This window comes from Polyodon spathula, chromosome 19 (genome assembly GCF_017654505.1).
Source record: "Polyodon spathula isolate WHYD16114869_AA chromosome 19, ASM1765450v1, whole genome shotgun sequence".
NCBI lineage: Eukaryota > Metazoa > Chordata > Actinopteri > Acipenseriformes > Polyodontidae > Polyodon > Polyodon spathula.
Window position 1 is genome coordinate 6,139,936 of NC_054552.1, and position 13,648 is coordinate 6,153,583.

The 13,648-nt window shown below is 37.9% G+C and overlaps 1 protein-coding gene across 1 annotated transcript; it reads right to left on the minus strand.

The window, feature by feature from the left end:
- Positions 1-2,065: 2,065 nt before the first annotated feature.
- Positions 2,066-13,059, minus strand: LOC121294781 (RNA polymerase-associated protein CTR9 homolog). Its single transcript, XM_041218860.1, has 24 exons — positions 12,922-13,059; positions 12,125-12,223; positions 11,509-11,748; positions 11,222-11,339; positions 11,008-11,097; positions 10,301-10,557; positions 9,795-9,902; positions 9,236-9,472; positions 8,722-8,811; positions 8,457-8,585; positions 8,107-8,290; positions 7,826-7,914; positions 7,411-7,596; positions 7,195-7,282; positions 6,939-7,087; positions 6,227-6,343; positions 5,926-6,071; positions 5,747-5,818; positions 5,318-5,453; positions 5,009-5,155; positions 4,523-4,674; positions 4,199-4,292; positions 3,870-3,973; positions 2,066-3,748 (listed from the first exon to the last, which is right to left on the minus strand). The coding sequence occupies exons 1-24, from the start codon at positions 12,964-12,966 to the stop codon at positions 3,340-3,342; spliced, it is 3,486 nt and encodes a 1,161-aa protein (XP_041074794.1). The 5' UTR covers positions 12,967-13,059; the 3' UTR covers positions 2,066-3,339.
- Between the last annotated feature and the right edge of the window lie 589 nt (positions 13,060-13,648).

Consider the following 13,648-nt stretch of genomic DNA (forward strand, 5'->3'; position numbering starts at 1 on the left):
GTCATAGAACACTGAATAATCAGGAGTCCTAGACCTGTAATTATAAATGTAAAATGTATCATCTTTAAAAAAAATGTTTGCCTCCTTCAACTCATGTTCACTCTTCATGCTGTCATAAAAATACAGGAGGGTCTACTCTTAACACGATCAGTCATGCAGTTTAGAAGTGACAGAAGAAAGGCGGGTATTTATGAAATCATAATGCTGCTGAAACTCCCCTTCTATAAATAATCAAGGGTGGTATAATTTATGATTTTCATGTACTGAGCACAGTCACTCAGCACAATTCTATGTGTTGACCTACATGCACAGTTAAAATGCACACCTGTTTTCCAAACAGCATTTCAAGTACTCTTATATTTTAAACATAGTCCATGAATGGCTCATAGCGTAGGAATGTTGGCCAATATTCTGCCTAGTTGTGAATCTTTGCGTGTTGTGATACTGGGCACTGCCCCTTTGTATTGAGGCTTCAGTACCAAGATTACTCTCACGGGGTAATAGCTAATCCATTGTGGATTATTTTAACTCAGTCAACACTTCAGGGTGTTTATGCATATTTGTAATCGAACTTCAAACAATGATTCCTCTCTGTACTAAAAAAAGGAGATCAACTGACTTATAAACTTGAAGTGAAGTTGGCTACTGTGTATAAGCTTGGCGACATATTAGAAATGCACCACAAACAACACCTAACCAGTGACCCTTCTGAACCTCTTTGCCATGCTCTTACATTACGTCTTACCTCTTTCACTTGAGCTAGGAGGTCCTGGTTGAAATGTCTCAGATTCCTCATGGTTAACTCACTCTCAGTTCTCATCATGACCCTCTCCATATGAATCTCATTGGACAAGTATTTGTTTTGCAGCTTGAAGTCTTCACATTCCTAAAACAAATTGCATGGAGTATTTTACAGGATGCTGCAATGTGCTTTTAAAATACCACCAATCCTTTTGAACAGTGGATTTTGGCAAGCTAGCGGCCCTTGGAGGACAAAGGCCAACCCTCCATTTTGATCCCCCTCTTCACCTCCCCTTCATATATTAGTTTCATTTCACCCTGCCAGATGGTTAGTGATCATAGCTCCATTCTCCTTACTTTTTTATAATGACTACCCTTCAAATCAAATGTTTAACTACATCTATCATCAAGAAAGAGGACAGGAATGCACAACCTTTATTAATTAAAGATAAACAGGCTTTAAACAGTCAGAATAGTGTCACCCAGATTAAAAAAAAATAAAATAAAAGATCTGTAGCCACCCCATCTTGTGCACTTACCTTCCTTTTTCTTACCAGCTCACCCTGTAACTGGCTGATCTTTATAAAAGAGGCCCCCGGACTCAAGGCACTCACTGGACGGACCATGTGAATGGGTTTGCCACGACGTGAGATTGTGCCACTCTCCAAAGGCGAGAAAACCTGTAGCGCTCTTGCTTTCTCATCATATCCTTCTTTCCCAGTTAACAGCCTGGCCGTCTGTCCGTTTATGTTACAGCTGCTTAGCGAGGACTTGTATAACATCCTGCCATCCTGCACAGATTTAGAGGAAGAGCAGATAATCTGTAGATCCCCACCTGAAGTAGCCTTTAGTGACATGCTAGAAGTTTGAACAAAACCGCTTTAATGTTTTTTGACCATACAAAGTTCAGAGTATGGTGGTTCAGTTCTTTGGAGACGCACCCAGCATCACTGAACAATAGGAGTGCGTTTGGCAATATAATGAATCATTTATGGGTTACCTGACACTGCATGACAAAAAAGGAAACCTGAACAGGTATTTTGTCATCAAGATCCTTGTTTCCTTAATTATGCAGTGTTTGGCAGTCATCAAACTGGAAAAGTTATTCCATCACTAATAGTAACCTGCACAGCAATGATCTACAACAGAAGTATCACTGTGTACTCTCCACATTTCAACATTGTCACATTTAACTTATAAGCACGATCTAGCAGAAGCATGTCCAACGCACAAATCTTAATTGATAAATTGGATTAAATGTTAAGATTAGTATTCATTGCATTTAAATCACATGTAATTGAAACTTCTATTTGTGCCCCTATTGTTGATGTAATTTTATTTATTGTGTATTTATTATCATTGATTGTGTGAAAACATAGAAGTGTTTTTCACATATCAGCTCTATTCCTGGGAAGTTCGATTCTTTTTGCAAAATGCAAGACATTTTTGTATACTGAACCGTGTATTTGTTTTGTGAAAGACCAAGCCAAGTTTAACCAAGAAAGACAAATTGTGATACAAGCTCATGAGAATAAGTGATTTTTGTCAGTATCATGCATTTTTCAAGTTTACAGTTTAAGTAGGTTATGATACACAAAATAGATGAGCAGTGTGTCATTCCCGTTACATGCATGAAAAATATTGCATAGATAAGCCTTATAAAGGAAGCTACCATCAGGACACGGCCATCTAGCACAGCTTAAATGCAAGCCTTCGGCTACAGTATGTTTGGGTTACCTTTGAAAGAATGGTTTCAGTGCTCAATGGTTTAATGCTTTGTGAGCCTTGGGGTCTGGGTTGAACCCTCACATTACAGTCAAGATTGCAGAAGCTTGTTTTAATTCCTAGATTTTTGGCATCTAGTAAAACAGCAGCTACTGTACTTCACAATTCATTATGTAACCAATGACCAATCATGATCATTCAATTTGAGCTCAAATGTAACAGCTTTGTTTATCATTTTGGTAACATCTGTGAACATCTTAAGTAGATCGAATTTATGAGATGACAAACCTGGTTACATGATTTATTAAATATTACTTCTATTTAAATGAATAATTCATAACATGGCTGTTGGAGAAATTCCGCACTGCTATTCACAGGTTTTATAAAACCCAAACACACCAATATGTTAATTTATTTATTATTATCTACAGATTTTATTGGTTTTACTTCTAAATATGCAACACACATTATGGGCTTTACAGTTCAGGCTTCTTGTAACTAAGCTGACAATCCTAAAACTGTAATGACATTTTATTAAAAAAAAAAAAAAAAAAAAAAAATGCCTGACGTTAAATATTCTTACAAAATATTGCTTCTTCTATTTTACCTATGAAAACACCCCCCCCCCCCCCAAAAAAAAAAAAAAAACTTTACAGCATCATAGGATTCTAAAACACTTAACTTAAAAAGTACCGTAAACCCCACCTCCCCCCCACATCCAGAATTGTGTGTTGCTGCTGCACATCTTTTAGTAAAAGAAAATACATGAAATGCCCTTTTCAGCTATGTTTAAGATTATCCATAAACCAAACTAGGAAACTCCATGTCTCAGCTTAGTTTGCAAAAAGTACAACATTTTGCATCTTCACATTTTTAGTCACTGTCATCAGAGCCACGATCTGAAGCCTCGTTATTGGACCTCTCTGGCTCGGATTCATTTCCGGACACCCGTGCTGAGCCTTCATTATCAGAGCCCCTGTCTGAATCTGCAGCAGGAGAAGCTGGGCGGGACTCATCATCCGAACCCCCAGAGCGGCTTTTTTTGGATCGAACAGAATCGTTATCGGACTGGTCCGAGTCTGACTGCTGTTTCCTCTTCCTAACCGGCTGATCGCTGCCAGAATCGTCATCGGATCTCTGGCTACCAGACCTTTGAGGGCTTCCTGCTGCCTCACTGTCAGACTTCTTCCTCTCTTCATCAGACTCGCTCTCTGACACGATGCGCTTCCTGTGCGACTGTTCATTGTCATCGTCATCCTCAGATCCGCTGTCTCTTGGATTTCTAGACAATGAAGAAAAAATAAATTATCTGCTTTATTAAAATCATTTATAACACTACTCAATAGGAGTTATAACTCTAATGAAGCCATCTTAAGTGTTTTTGGGGTCTAAACTAATCTTACCGGTCCTCAGCAATTTTAAGTCCATCCTCATCTGAAGACTCTGAAGAGGAAATGATTGCCTTCGACTTGATCTTCCCTTTCAATGAAGGCGGCATACGATCAGGCTATAAAATTAATAAGACTTAAATGATCTTTTCATAGTTACAAACATAACATATTACAAATATAATTTCCGCAGTGAAAACAGGAATATCACATTGAAACAGCTTTATGCTAATCAATAATTAAAAAATTATTAAATAAAAAGAAAAAAAAAACAACTTATGCACAATACTTGTCGTTCTATAAACAAATTTGTCAAAATTTGTGATGTTTGAGACAAAACAAACCTTCTCAATCCTCTTGCGTTCTCTAGGTTTGCGTTGTTTCTTAGGTCTTGAGGAACCTTCCTCATCATCACTTCCATCCTCATCCTTTTGTGGTCTTAAAAACAAAAAACATAGAAAAATGTGTTGCACGATCCAACATACATTAAGGTGACAAGACCAATGCAAAGCTCTTACCTTCTAATAAGTGTCTCAAATGTTTTACACCAAATTTCATTAAATGTTATTTCAAAGTTATTTTAGTTATTACCTATACCTAATTATAATATATCAGAACATGGCCTGACCAGCATTAAAATTGCTATTTTCAAGGCCACTATCTCATACCTTCTCTTCTTCCTTGGTTTCTTCTCTCCATCATCAGCCTCCTCTTGATCACTTCCACTGCCTCCCTTCCTCCTCTTTTTCTTCTTCGAAGGCAAATCCTCATCAGAGTCATCATTAACAAACTCATCAAATTCAGACGTTTTCTTGGAACGCTATAAAAAAAACACACACACACACACACACACACAATAGGAATCTTGAAGGTAAATGCCATCCTTTTATGGCCTTACATCTGCTTTCTGCAGATTAAATATGTGGGTTCCAGTCACCATGTAACAAATCTAAACTAGATTCTTTCAACAAAAAATTGGACGAACAGTTAAATACAATACATCTTCATTTAACCTTTGCCTATCTTCTTCTCTTGCTCGCCCAAAGTGCTCATAACCGTTATGGAGATAGGGTCAGCAATACACGCAAGGTATTCTTAAAGTGGTCATTCTAAGGCTCCAAAATGCATTGTTGGGGGCATTGTTGTGCACTTACCCTGCCGCCTCCACCTCCTCTCTTCTTCTCTTTGATTTCCTTGCCTCCGTTTGCAAATGACAGGAGGTTCCTGGTCTTCTCCACATACTGTGCTCTCTGCTCTAGCAACTTCTTCTGCTCTTCAACCTCTTTATTACGCTTATCTTCCTAGATGTTTAAGAAAAGATGGACACTGTTGATGAAGTTATAACAATTATATATACTAATTTAGAATTAGGGCATTATGAGTTACATCAACTGCAGAATAAGAAGCCGGACTACTTTGGTTGACAAAAGGCTGAAGAAGCTACTGTATAGAATGATACAGACCATCTGTTTGAACTGTTGTGCCCGGAGAAGCTCCCTTTCCTGTTCCTGTTTAGACCGAAGCTCCTTCTCCTCTTCATCCTGCTTGCGGGCACGAGCCACATGGTACTGCGCCTGGCTGAGCAAATCCGAGCACTGCCTGAAATAGTGTGGAAAAAGAAGGTAGATTTAAACTGGGCACCATGTACGTTTGATTGATGCTCATCTTTTTTTTCTAATTATTATTTTTTTTTATTTAAATTTAAATCTAATCTAAAATTATTTTATAGTATGTGAATTGTGAAATTTCAGAAAAATAACCGTTCCCATACGAGTGATCAAGGCACAGTTTGAAACTAAATCTAACAGGCAGGCTAAAAGAGTTCAGTTAAATAATCCAATTTCCAAAAAATGTTTCGCGCTTCTGCCTTTAAAACGGAGAGAGATACCCACCTGGCTTCAGTTGACGCAAGCACCAAGTCAAATCGCATCTTGTCTCCAGCTTTGCTGAGGTAACTAAAGTACCTGCATTCCATGAAAGAAACACACAGGAACAATACCTGTATTTAACAAGTACAAATTAGCAGGCACATTTAATAAACAGTGCTAGGGCACAGAAGCAATAGGTTTACCTGTGGGCTAGTTCAAGCTCTTTGACGGCACAGAGTACAGCCTTTAGATTACTCTTCTCGTCTTTCAGCACGAGCGTAGCCAGTCTCTGTAGTACTAAAGCCACGTTAAACATCAGTACAGTGTCGTTGGGGGCAACATGCCGGGCCTGGGAATGAAATTCAAGAAGAGTTTTTAAATTGAAATTCAAAATGATTGTTTATGAGGATTCTGTGTTGTTTAAAAACTTAAAAAGCCCAGTAAACAACCCTTTTACATAATAATCAGTGACAGCTATCTAATAATAATAAAAAACTAAATTACCTTGAGCAGGGTATGCTTGCACTCCTGTAGTTTGCCACATTTGAATAAGGCCCGAGACAAGTAAAGCAGCACCTCCGTGTTCTGATGTTTGTAGAACTTTTTCAGGCAGTTTTCATACTTTAGAACACACAATAAATGATTGCATTTAGAAGGGGGATTGCTAAACATATATTTATCTATTAACGTCTTTGTAAACCACCTCAAAAACACTATTTAGAATTTATTTGAAAATATTTGTTAGGATAATTTCCATTAACATGTTTTAATAAATATCAGTCACATAAATACTTTGATAAAGCTTTATATTGCCTGGCATAAATTAATATTAAATAGATATGCAATTGCATTTTAAATTAATATAATAAATATGCAATAACTTTCTTGCTAAATGTTAACCAAATGCCAATTGAAAATGTAACTGCATATCACGTCCATTTATATTAAGTTTTGTTACCCTTGAAAATATGTAATAATTTCCCATTGTTTGTATGTTAATTCAAAATACTGTTAATCTAACTTAAATGTTAATGGAAAGTAACAAGGAATAATTTAATGTAAATTTAAATCAATTGCATACCTATTAAATATTAATTTAATATGCAATTGCATATCTATTTAATATTAATTTATGCCATGCAATATAAAGCATTACCAATACTTTTACATGTGGCCAACTGTTCAGCAAAAACATACTAAAAACCGAGATAATTACCATCTGTACTGCACTGATGTACTGCTTCTGCTCCACATAGATGTGTGCCAGGTTCAGCCAGACATCGCTGATCTCTGCTGTAGCTTCCCTAACTTGGGCAAAAACATCCCGGGCCTCGCGATAATATCCCTTATGTGCAAGGACAGCACCTAAAAAAAAAAAAATTGGGTTGGATGGGTCATACAAAAAAAAAATTTCACCATTTCGAAAGTCCTTCAGGATATTGCAAAGGAGATGCTGTTAACAGTATACCAACCTATGCCATTAGCAGCATACAAGTTCTTGGAGTCATTTCGCAGCACTTGTTTATAGATGGCCAAAGCACGATCCTGATGCCGCTTTTCCTAATAAGAAGAAAGGGGGGTGGGGGGGGTGGATGAATAAATAAATAATACTAAACACAAACCATGAGACAAAGTATCTGATCTCCATAGATAACAAATCTGAATTCTTAATCTCAGAGCCACTGTACCTTTTCCCGGTCTCTGGTTGGCTGGTGGAGGGTCTGAAGCCATACATTGCCCAAAGCCAACATGGAGTATGTGTCATTCTGAGTAGAAGGTTGTTTAAGGATCCTCTCAAACTTCTTCTGACCCGGACCCCACTCTTGTTTGGCCAAGTGAAGATTTCCTATTAGAGACCAAGCATCTGGATGGTCCTACGGGTGGACAGAAATGTGTAACCGTTAAACAAACTTAATGTAGTCTAATGAAAATACAAATCGGACCAAAGAAAAATCCAACACATTTCACATATCAAGTCTTATTTCGTTCCATCAAGATACTACTCTAACCAGTCAACGTCAATGGCTTCTATACAAAAACAAGGACACACATCAATATTTATATGTGTTTAGTTTCTGGGATTTACACTGTACAGCTGCATACCTGGTTAATCTGTAGAGCCTCTTTGAACCAGTCGGAAGCTTCATAAAAGTTCCCCTTGTCTCTGGCCATCGCCCCCAGTCGTAGATAGCCTGAAAAAAATACATACAAACAGATTTTTATGACTCTTGAAATTCCTCAGCTTCCAAAGATACATTTTATTATGATTAAGTCAAATACTGCTTGCCCTATATGCATATAGGAATCAGCAAGTCGGGAAAATTCACTTCTTCTAATGTAACAGGGCACTAAATTTAATTTACAGATCAGTGGAATATACTTACAATCCACATAATTGGGATGCTCCCTTAAGACATTCTTGTAAAGTTTTTCTGCTTCATGGAATTCATTCATGGCCTCATAAAGTCTGGCCAGATTATAGGAAGTGGTTACGGAGATTGCATTGTAGTAATGCTCATCATGCTCTCCTTCTGCTTTGGCACGTTCCAGAGAAGCCAAAAAGTATTTCTGACAAAAACAAAAGAATTACGTTCAATAACAAAATAACCCAACAACTAAATATAAAACTAAACTATACTTGTATCGAACTATATATATATATTTTTTTTTTTTAAATGTGCAGGAAATAGCAGAATCTTGTGTTTGAAAGTACAGCTACAAACACAGTACATACCTTCGCTTCCCCCAAGTTTCCAAGTCTGAAGTGCAGAGCCCCCAGATTGTTCAGGATCTCAGGAGGTACGTCTGCCTGCACCTTCTCCTGCAGGATCCGGGTGGCTGTTCCGTAGGCGGAGAGGGCACCCTGTAGGAGAAATGGAAGACAAGTCAATTCTATTGCCTTTCAACAATGAGCAGCGCTTGTCTACAAATGCATGCTTTCCAGATCAGGTATTATGAAAAGAGCAGGTTAAATTCTAACATAAAATTACGGCAGTCACCTGAATATCCGTCTGCTCAAGGATTTGTGCCAGCTCAATCCAAGCCTCCACATCATCCGGGTACTGCTCAGATACTTTCTTCAGATGGCCCTGGAGCAAAAGAAATACATACATTTTCAGTGATGGGAAATAAGACTCCTACTGCATAGCAGTTTCACACAGTCCAGGTTTTAATACAAGCCCGATTTAGCCCCAGTGTATAGGAAACAAGCTCAGGTGTGCCTTGTTAAACTCATAGTTTAACTAGAAAAGGATCAAACTGCTATGCAATCGGAGCCTTATTTCAATCCCTGCACATATATATATATATATATATATACACACACACACACGTGTGTGTGTGTGTGTGTGTGTGTGTGTAATATATATATATATATATATATATATATATATATATATATATATATATATATAATTCATACACATTGCAAGATGGAGTAAAGACTAACAATAAGAAAAATAAATCATGCTATGAAACATTGTGTTGAGACAGACCCCAGATGCACAAACATACCTTTGCAATATCTCTCTTTTCCTGATCCTCAGAGGCAGCATACAGCGAACCAAGAATCTTCATGGTCTCATAGTTATTGGGATAAGCTTTCAAAACCTTTTCAAAGCACTGCGCTGCATTCTCCTTGTCCCGTCTATACACATACATCTGTCCCAGGCCAAAGAAGGGCAGCACAAATGTGGAGGAGGCAAACTGAGTTGCCTGGTAATAATACTGAAAAGCCTGATCATAGTCTTCCTATTTAAAAAATTAAAAAAAAAACAGCAGTTAGAAACAATATAATCAAGCAAGTAAGGAAAGGAGAAAAAGTTTAACAAAGCAAAATTACTGATCCAAATACTGTAGTAGAGGGGCATCCCTAGAACCACAGTGGTCCCAACTTGTGTCGCAACTTGATTATTTACAAATTCAGTTAATTCACGATTACTGTGCAAGGATCATTTACAATTGTGTAGGTCAACCAGCAAAACAAAGTTGGAGAACTGGATTGGTACACTTTCCACCAAACCTTGAAATAATACCAGCTCAAAACATATGGTTTATTTTATATTAATTGTACCTGCACATGGAAAGATCTTGCAAGCTGGTAGCAACTTTCTGCCTGCATAGCTTCCACCTCTGTGTTATGAAAGGCATGAAGAGCCAAGTGCTGCACTTTACTGTAATCCTGAAAGAAAACAGGAGAATGTATGAGAGTTTACTACTGGCATGAACAACAAACCTATTTATATCTGCAGCTTAATTTCCAAGAAAGAAAAGTTTTATAAAGTACAGCACAATTAGCAGCCACTTACAGTAAATTAGTGATTACTTACTAACAAAGTTGGAGAACATTAATGGCATGGTTACAAACAGTGTCGTATTTAAGCAACAACGTTTGCATAATTTCAGCGATTAAATATGACTGTGGGCAAAAGGGTACAGTCAAAAGTCCTCCATTTTTGGCATCATGACAGACTCACAGAAACACGTTTAATATTAAAGTAATAGTTCCACTATAGTCCTGATCTCCTGCCAGCAAAATATATAGTGTCGCTATCTGAAACTACTGTATTGGTTACCTACCTTTTTAAAGAAGAAATGGTTAGCCAAATGATTCAAAACCATGGGATTACTGGGGTCAATGGTGTAGGCTCTTGAGAGAAGCTGGACACCATTTTTGATAGAATCTGCTTCTTTGCTGTTTAGTTCCAGAACAGCTAATCCAACTAAAGCACCCACACACTTTGAATTGAGCTCCAGAGCTCTGCCGAATGCCAGGCGAGCTTTCTCCAGTTTGCTGAGCTTCACGAAGCAGTGGGCCATACCTAACCGCACCTCAGCTGGGAAGAAAGAAGTTTGATATAATGTAAGGGACTTACTTACATTCATCCTGTACCCAGTCTTAAGTTTCAGAAATGCCCACAATTAAACCAGATGTTTAGGGGATCATGTTAAATATTTTGTATTCCCTAGAGCTGCATGAACAAATCCTGATAGAAACCCTACACTCCCTACCCTACAGTTCAGAGCACATTTAGCAGTGGTCTTATAGCTGATAATTTCAACACTAAACCTAATAAAAGTTTTGAAACCCAGGACTAGATACAGGACTAATCGGCATTTCTAACCCTCTGTATAACAGGAAAAGGATTTAGTTGATTAAACCTAAAGTTGTTTATTCTCCATTTTAATTTATGGGAATCTAATGAATTAAAACTCTGTATTGTTGTTGTAATAAAAAGACTATTATATTTACAACACACACAAAAAGAATTAGCTTTTTTTTTTACCTGGGCAACCAGGATTGGTACGTAGTGCCTTCTTATAGTACGCCAAAGCACCTCTGTAGTCTTTCTTGTTGAAAGAGATGCATGCCTTACCTATAAAATGCAAAAATAAAGAGTCTCAAACAGAAAACCAATCTTACCGACATTAGTCAAAACTCTACATTTTACATATTAAAATATCATTAAAGAAAAATAAGGTTCTAGAAATGGGACTAACCTAGAAGGGCTGGGATGTTATTTGTTGACTGGTTAAGAACGAAATGGAACTGGGCATCTGCCTGGTCCATTTTATCTCCCTCCAGCAGACAGAAACAGGCTCGCCCCAACAAGTGGTTCTAAAGAAACCGAAAAGCAAAAAAGATTCAGGGGACCTTTTTAAAATCATAATTTGTATGGCCCTCACAGGCATCACAATCAGGGTGATTTTCAGTTTGGAGGTGCGTGTGTGCATGTTTTTTTTTAATTTTACAAACGCAGAAAACAACTGACATAAACATTTCTTACCTGGTCATACATGATAATTTTGTCTGCCATTGTGTACAGCAAGGTGGCCTGGGTAATGAGCTCTTTCTTGGCATCTTTATTCTTCTCTTTCCTGGCCTGCTGTACATAGTAAGCTGCCAGGGTGTCCAGGCACGTCATCTGATCTTTCTCATGGTCTCTATAGTCCAAGTTCCCATCTATTCTGGCTGCTTCGAGCAATTTGACAAAGTCCTCCGTCTTGCCTTGTTTGTAATATTCCAGCTGAGTTGCATTGCATTAATTTAAGGGGGATATGAAAAAAAAAAACAGTAAGATACAAATAAACAGCACATAACTGCCATATAATTACGCTAGAATATAACTGGAATGATACAGTATATCTTAAGGAAGCAATTTTGCAGAATGACACTCATTTCAGTACCTTTATAAATGACAATTCAAGGGCTGGGGGGGGTAAGGGCTTGGAAAAATATCCACCTGTCTGTGCACCTATTTTGAGTGGCTGGACAAGTTTAAACAAACCTCTAATCATCTTGGAAAGTCAACTGTTGGTCATCATCAGTCAATGCCAACACACAATCCCAAAATGGATCAACACTGTAATGACATTCTTTAATAAATCATGATCAATACTAACTGCCAGAGCAATCCATATGTGCAGCTGGGTGTGTTCCTGCTTGAGGATACTGATGACTTCATCTCCTTCTGGTAACTGATCGAAGTCAAGCTCAATGACCTGCAAGACAAGTAAACAAAAAGAAAAAACGTGACTGGTAATTTCAGTCTGCCATTTCAGATCAATCACAAAACTACAGTACTCTTCTGGACAGTTAAACAGATCCACATTCAAGAGAATATGCCAGTTTTGAGATAAAGCCACTGACGCGAATCTTAAAATACTAAACCAACGCATCAAGTGGTTCAATTCTTAAGTCAAGGTGTAGCTGGCAAGCAGGTTTAATGGGAGGTAGGAAGCGGGTAACAACGGCGAATGTAAACTAACCGTACTGCAAACAAAGTAGTTTTCTTTCAGATAAAGCAGAGTGCACAAAAATATAAACTACAGAAGAGTACATGTTTGCGGAACACAGTAGCTTCAAGTTTTGTTTTGTTTTTTTAGTTAGTGGTACTGTACAGCAACAACAAAAACTAAGACAAGTGTCCTAAATCTCTCGGTCTTTTTTCTTTCGCAATCTAGTAAGCGTGGAGCACAATGACTGTTATAAACTACACAGACAAGAAGAACCGGGCACTACAGCACAGTGCGATCTCGGCAGACCCGAATCAAAACATAACCAGTTTCTGAAGTAAACAAACAGGCCTGCGTGCGACAGCAAGACAGGCCAATCTAGACGTGAGCAGATAATGCTGACAAAAACAAAGCCACCGTATTTAAATTGGCACGAGTTGTTTTAACACCCAAGAGCTCCTTACCTCGTCAGTATCCCGAAGGGGGATTTCAATGGAGCCCCGAGACATGTTGGCGACCCACCAAGCCCAGCACCTATCCCTCGGTAACGCTCCTCTCCCCTCTCTCCACTGCTCGGGAGAGACACCGTGGGGCTGATTCCGCCTTCAACCGGAATATGCTAAGGAACCTGGTAGAACACATCCGGGGGGACAAGGCGGGATTTGAGAGACATGTGCGTTTGGCGTACAGTACAGTATGAAGCTGTCAAAACATCTAATGGTTTAAATACATTAATAAGAACTTTTCAGTTATTGAAAAAGAGTATAGTTAACTCTTCTGTAGTGCTGTAGGGGGAAAAAAAGTATAATTTATTTAAATCAAACACATCCCTTTCTATTTTTCTGAGAAGATAGTGATGCTTGAGAATTTCTAGTTAATTACAAACATAACATTTTGTGAATTTGTCTATTTGCCAAAAATGTCTTTCATGACATAAGGAAACTGTACACTATTATATTTTGTATTAAATGCTTTATATCTAATAGTCAATTTTTGACCTTTAAAAATATTGTGTTTTTATTGTGTAGGCAAGTAAATATTGCCAAATTCTTAATGTCGTTATGTATATCGTTGCAGTTACTGGTCATTCACAAAAGGGCCTAAATATAAAAATATAATGCAAGTTTATATTTTGACAAGTGCACACAACGTGAAGTTTTTTTTCCTGCTGATTTTTGTTCACACGCTGAT

What these genes read in the sequence shown, in the direction of transcription:
- LOC121294781 (XM_041218860.1), bottom strand. Translation starts at nt 12,966, where the DNA reads ATGTCTCGGGGCTCCATTGAAATCCCCCTTCGGGATACTGACGAG. An exon ending in AAATTATCATGTATGACCAG is followed by an intron (nt 11,340 to 11,508) that starts GTAAGAAATGTT and finishes CGGTTTCTTTAG; the next exon opens with AACCACTTGTTGGGGCGAGC. An exon ending in GAGGAGGTGGAGGCGGCAGG is followed by an intron (nt 4,675 to 5,008) that starts GTAAGTGCACAA and finishes TTTTTTTTATAG; the next exon opens with CGTTCCAAGAAAACGTCTGA.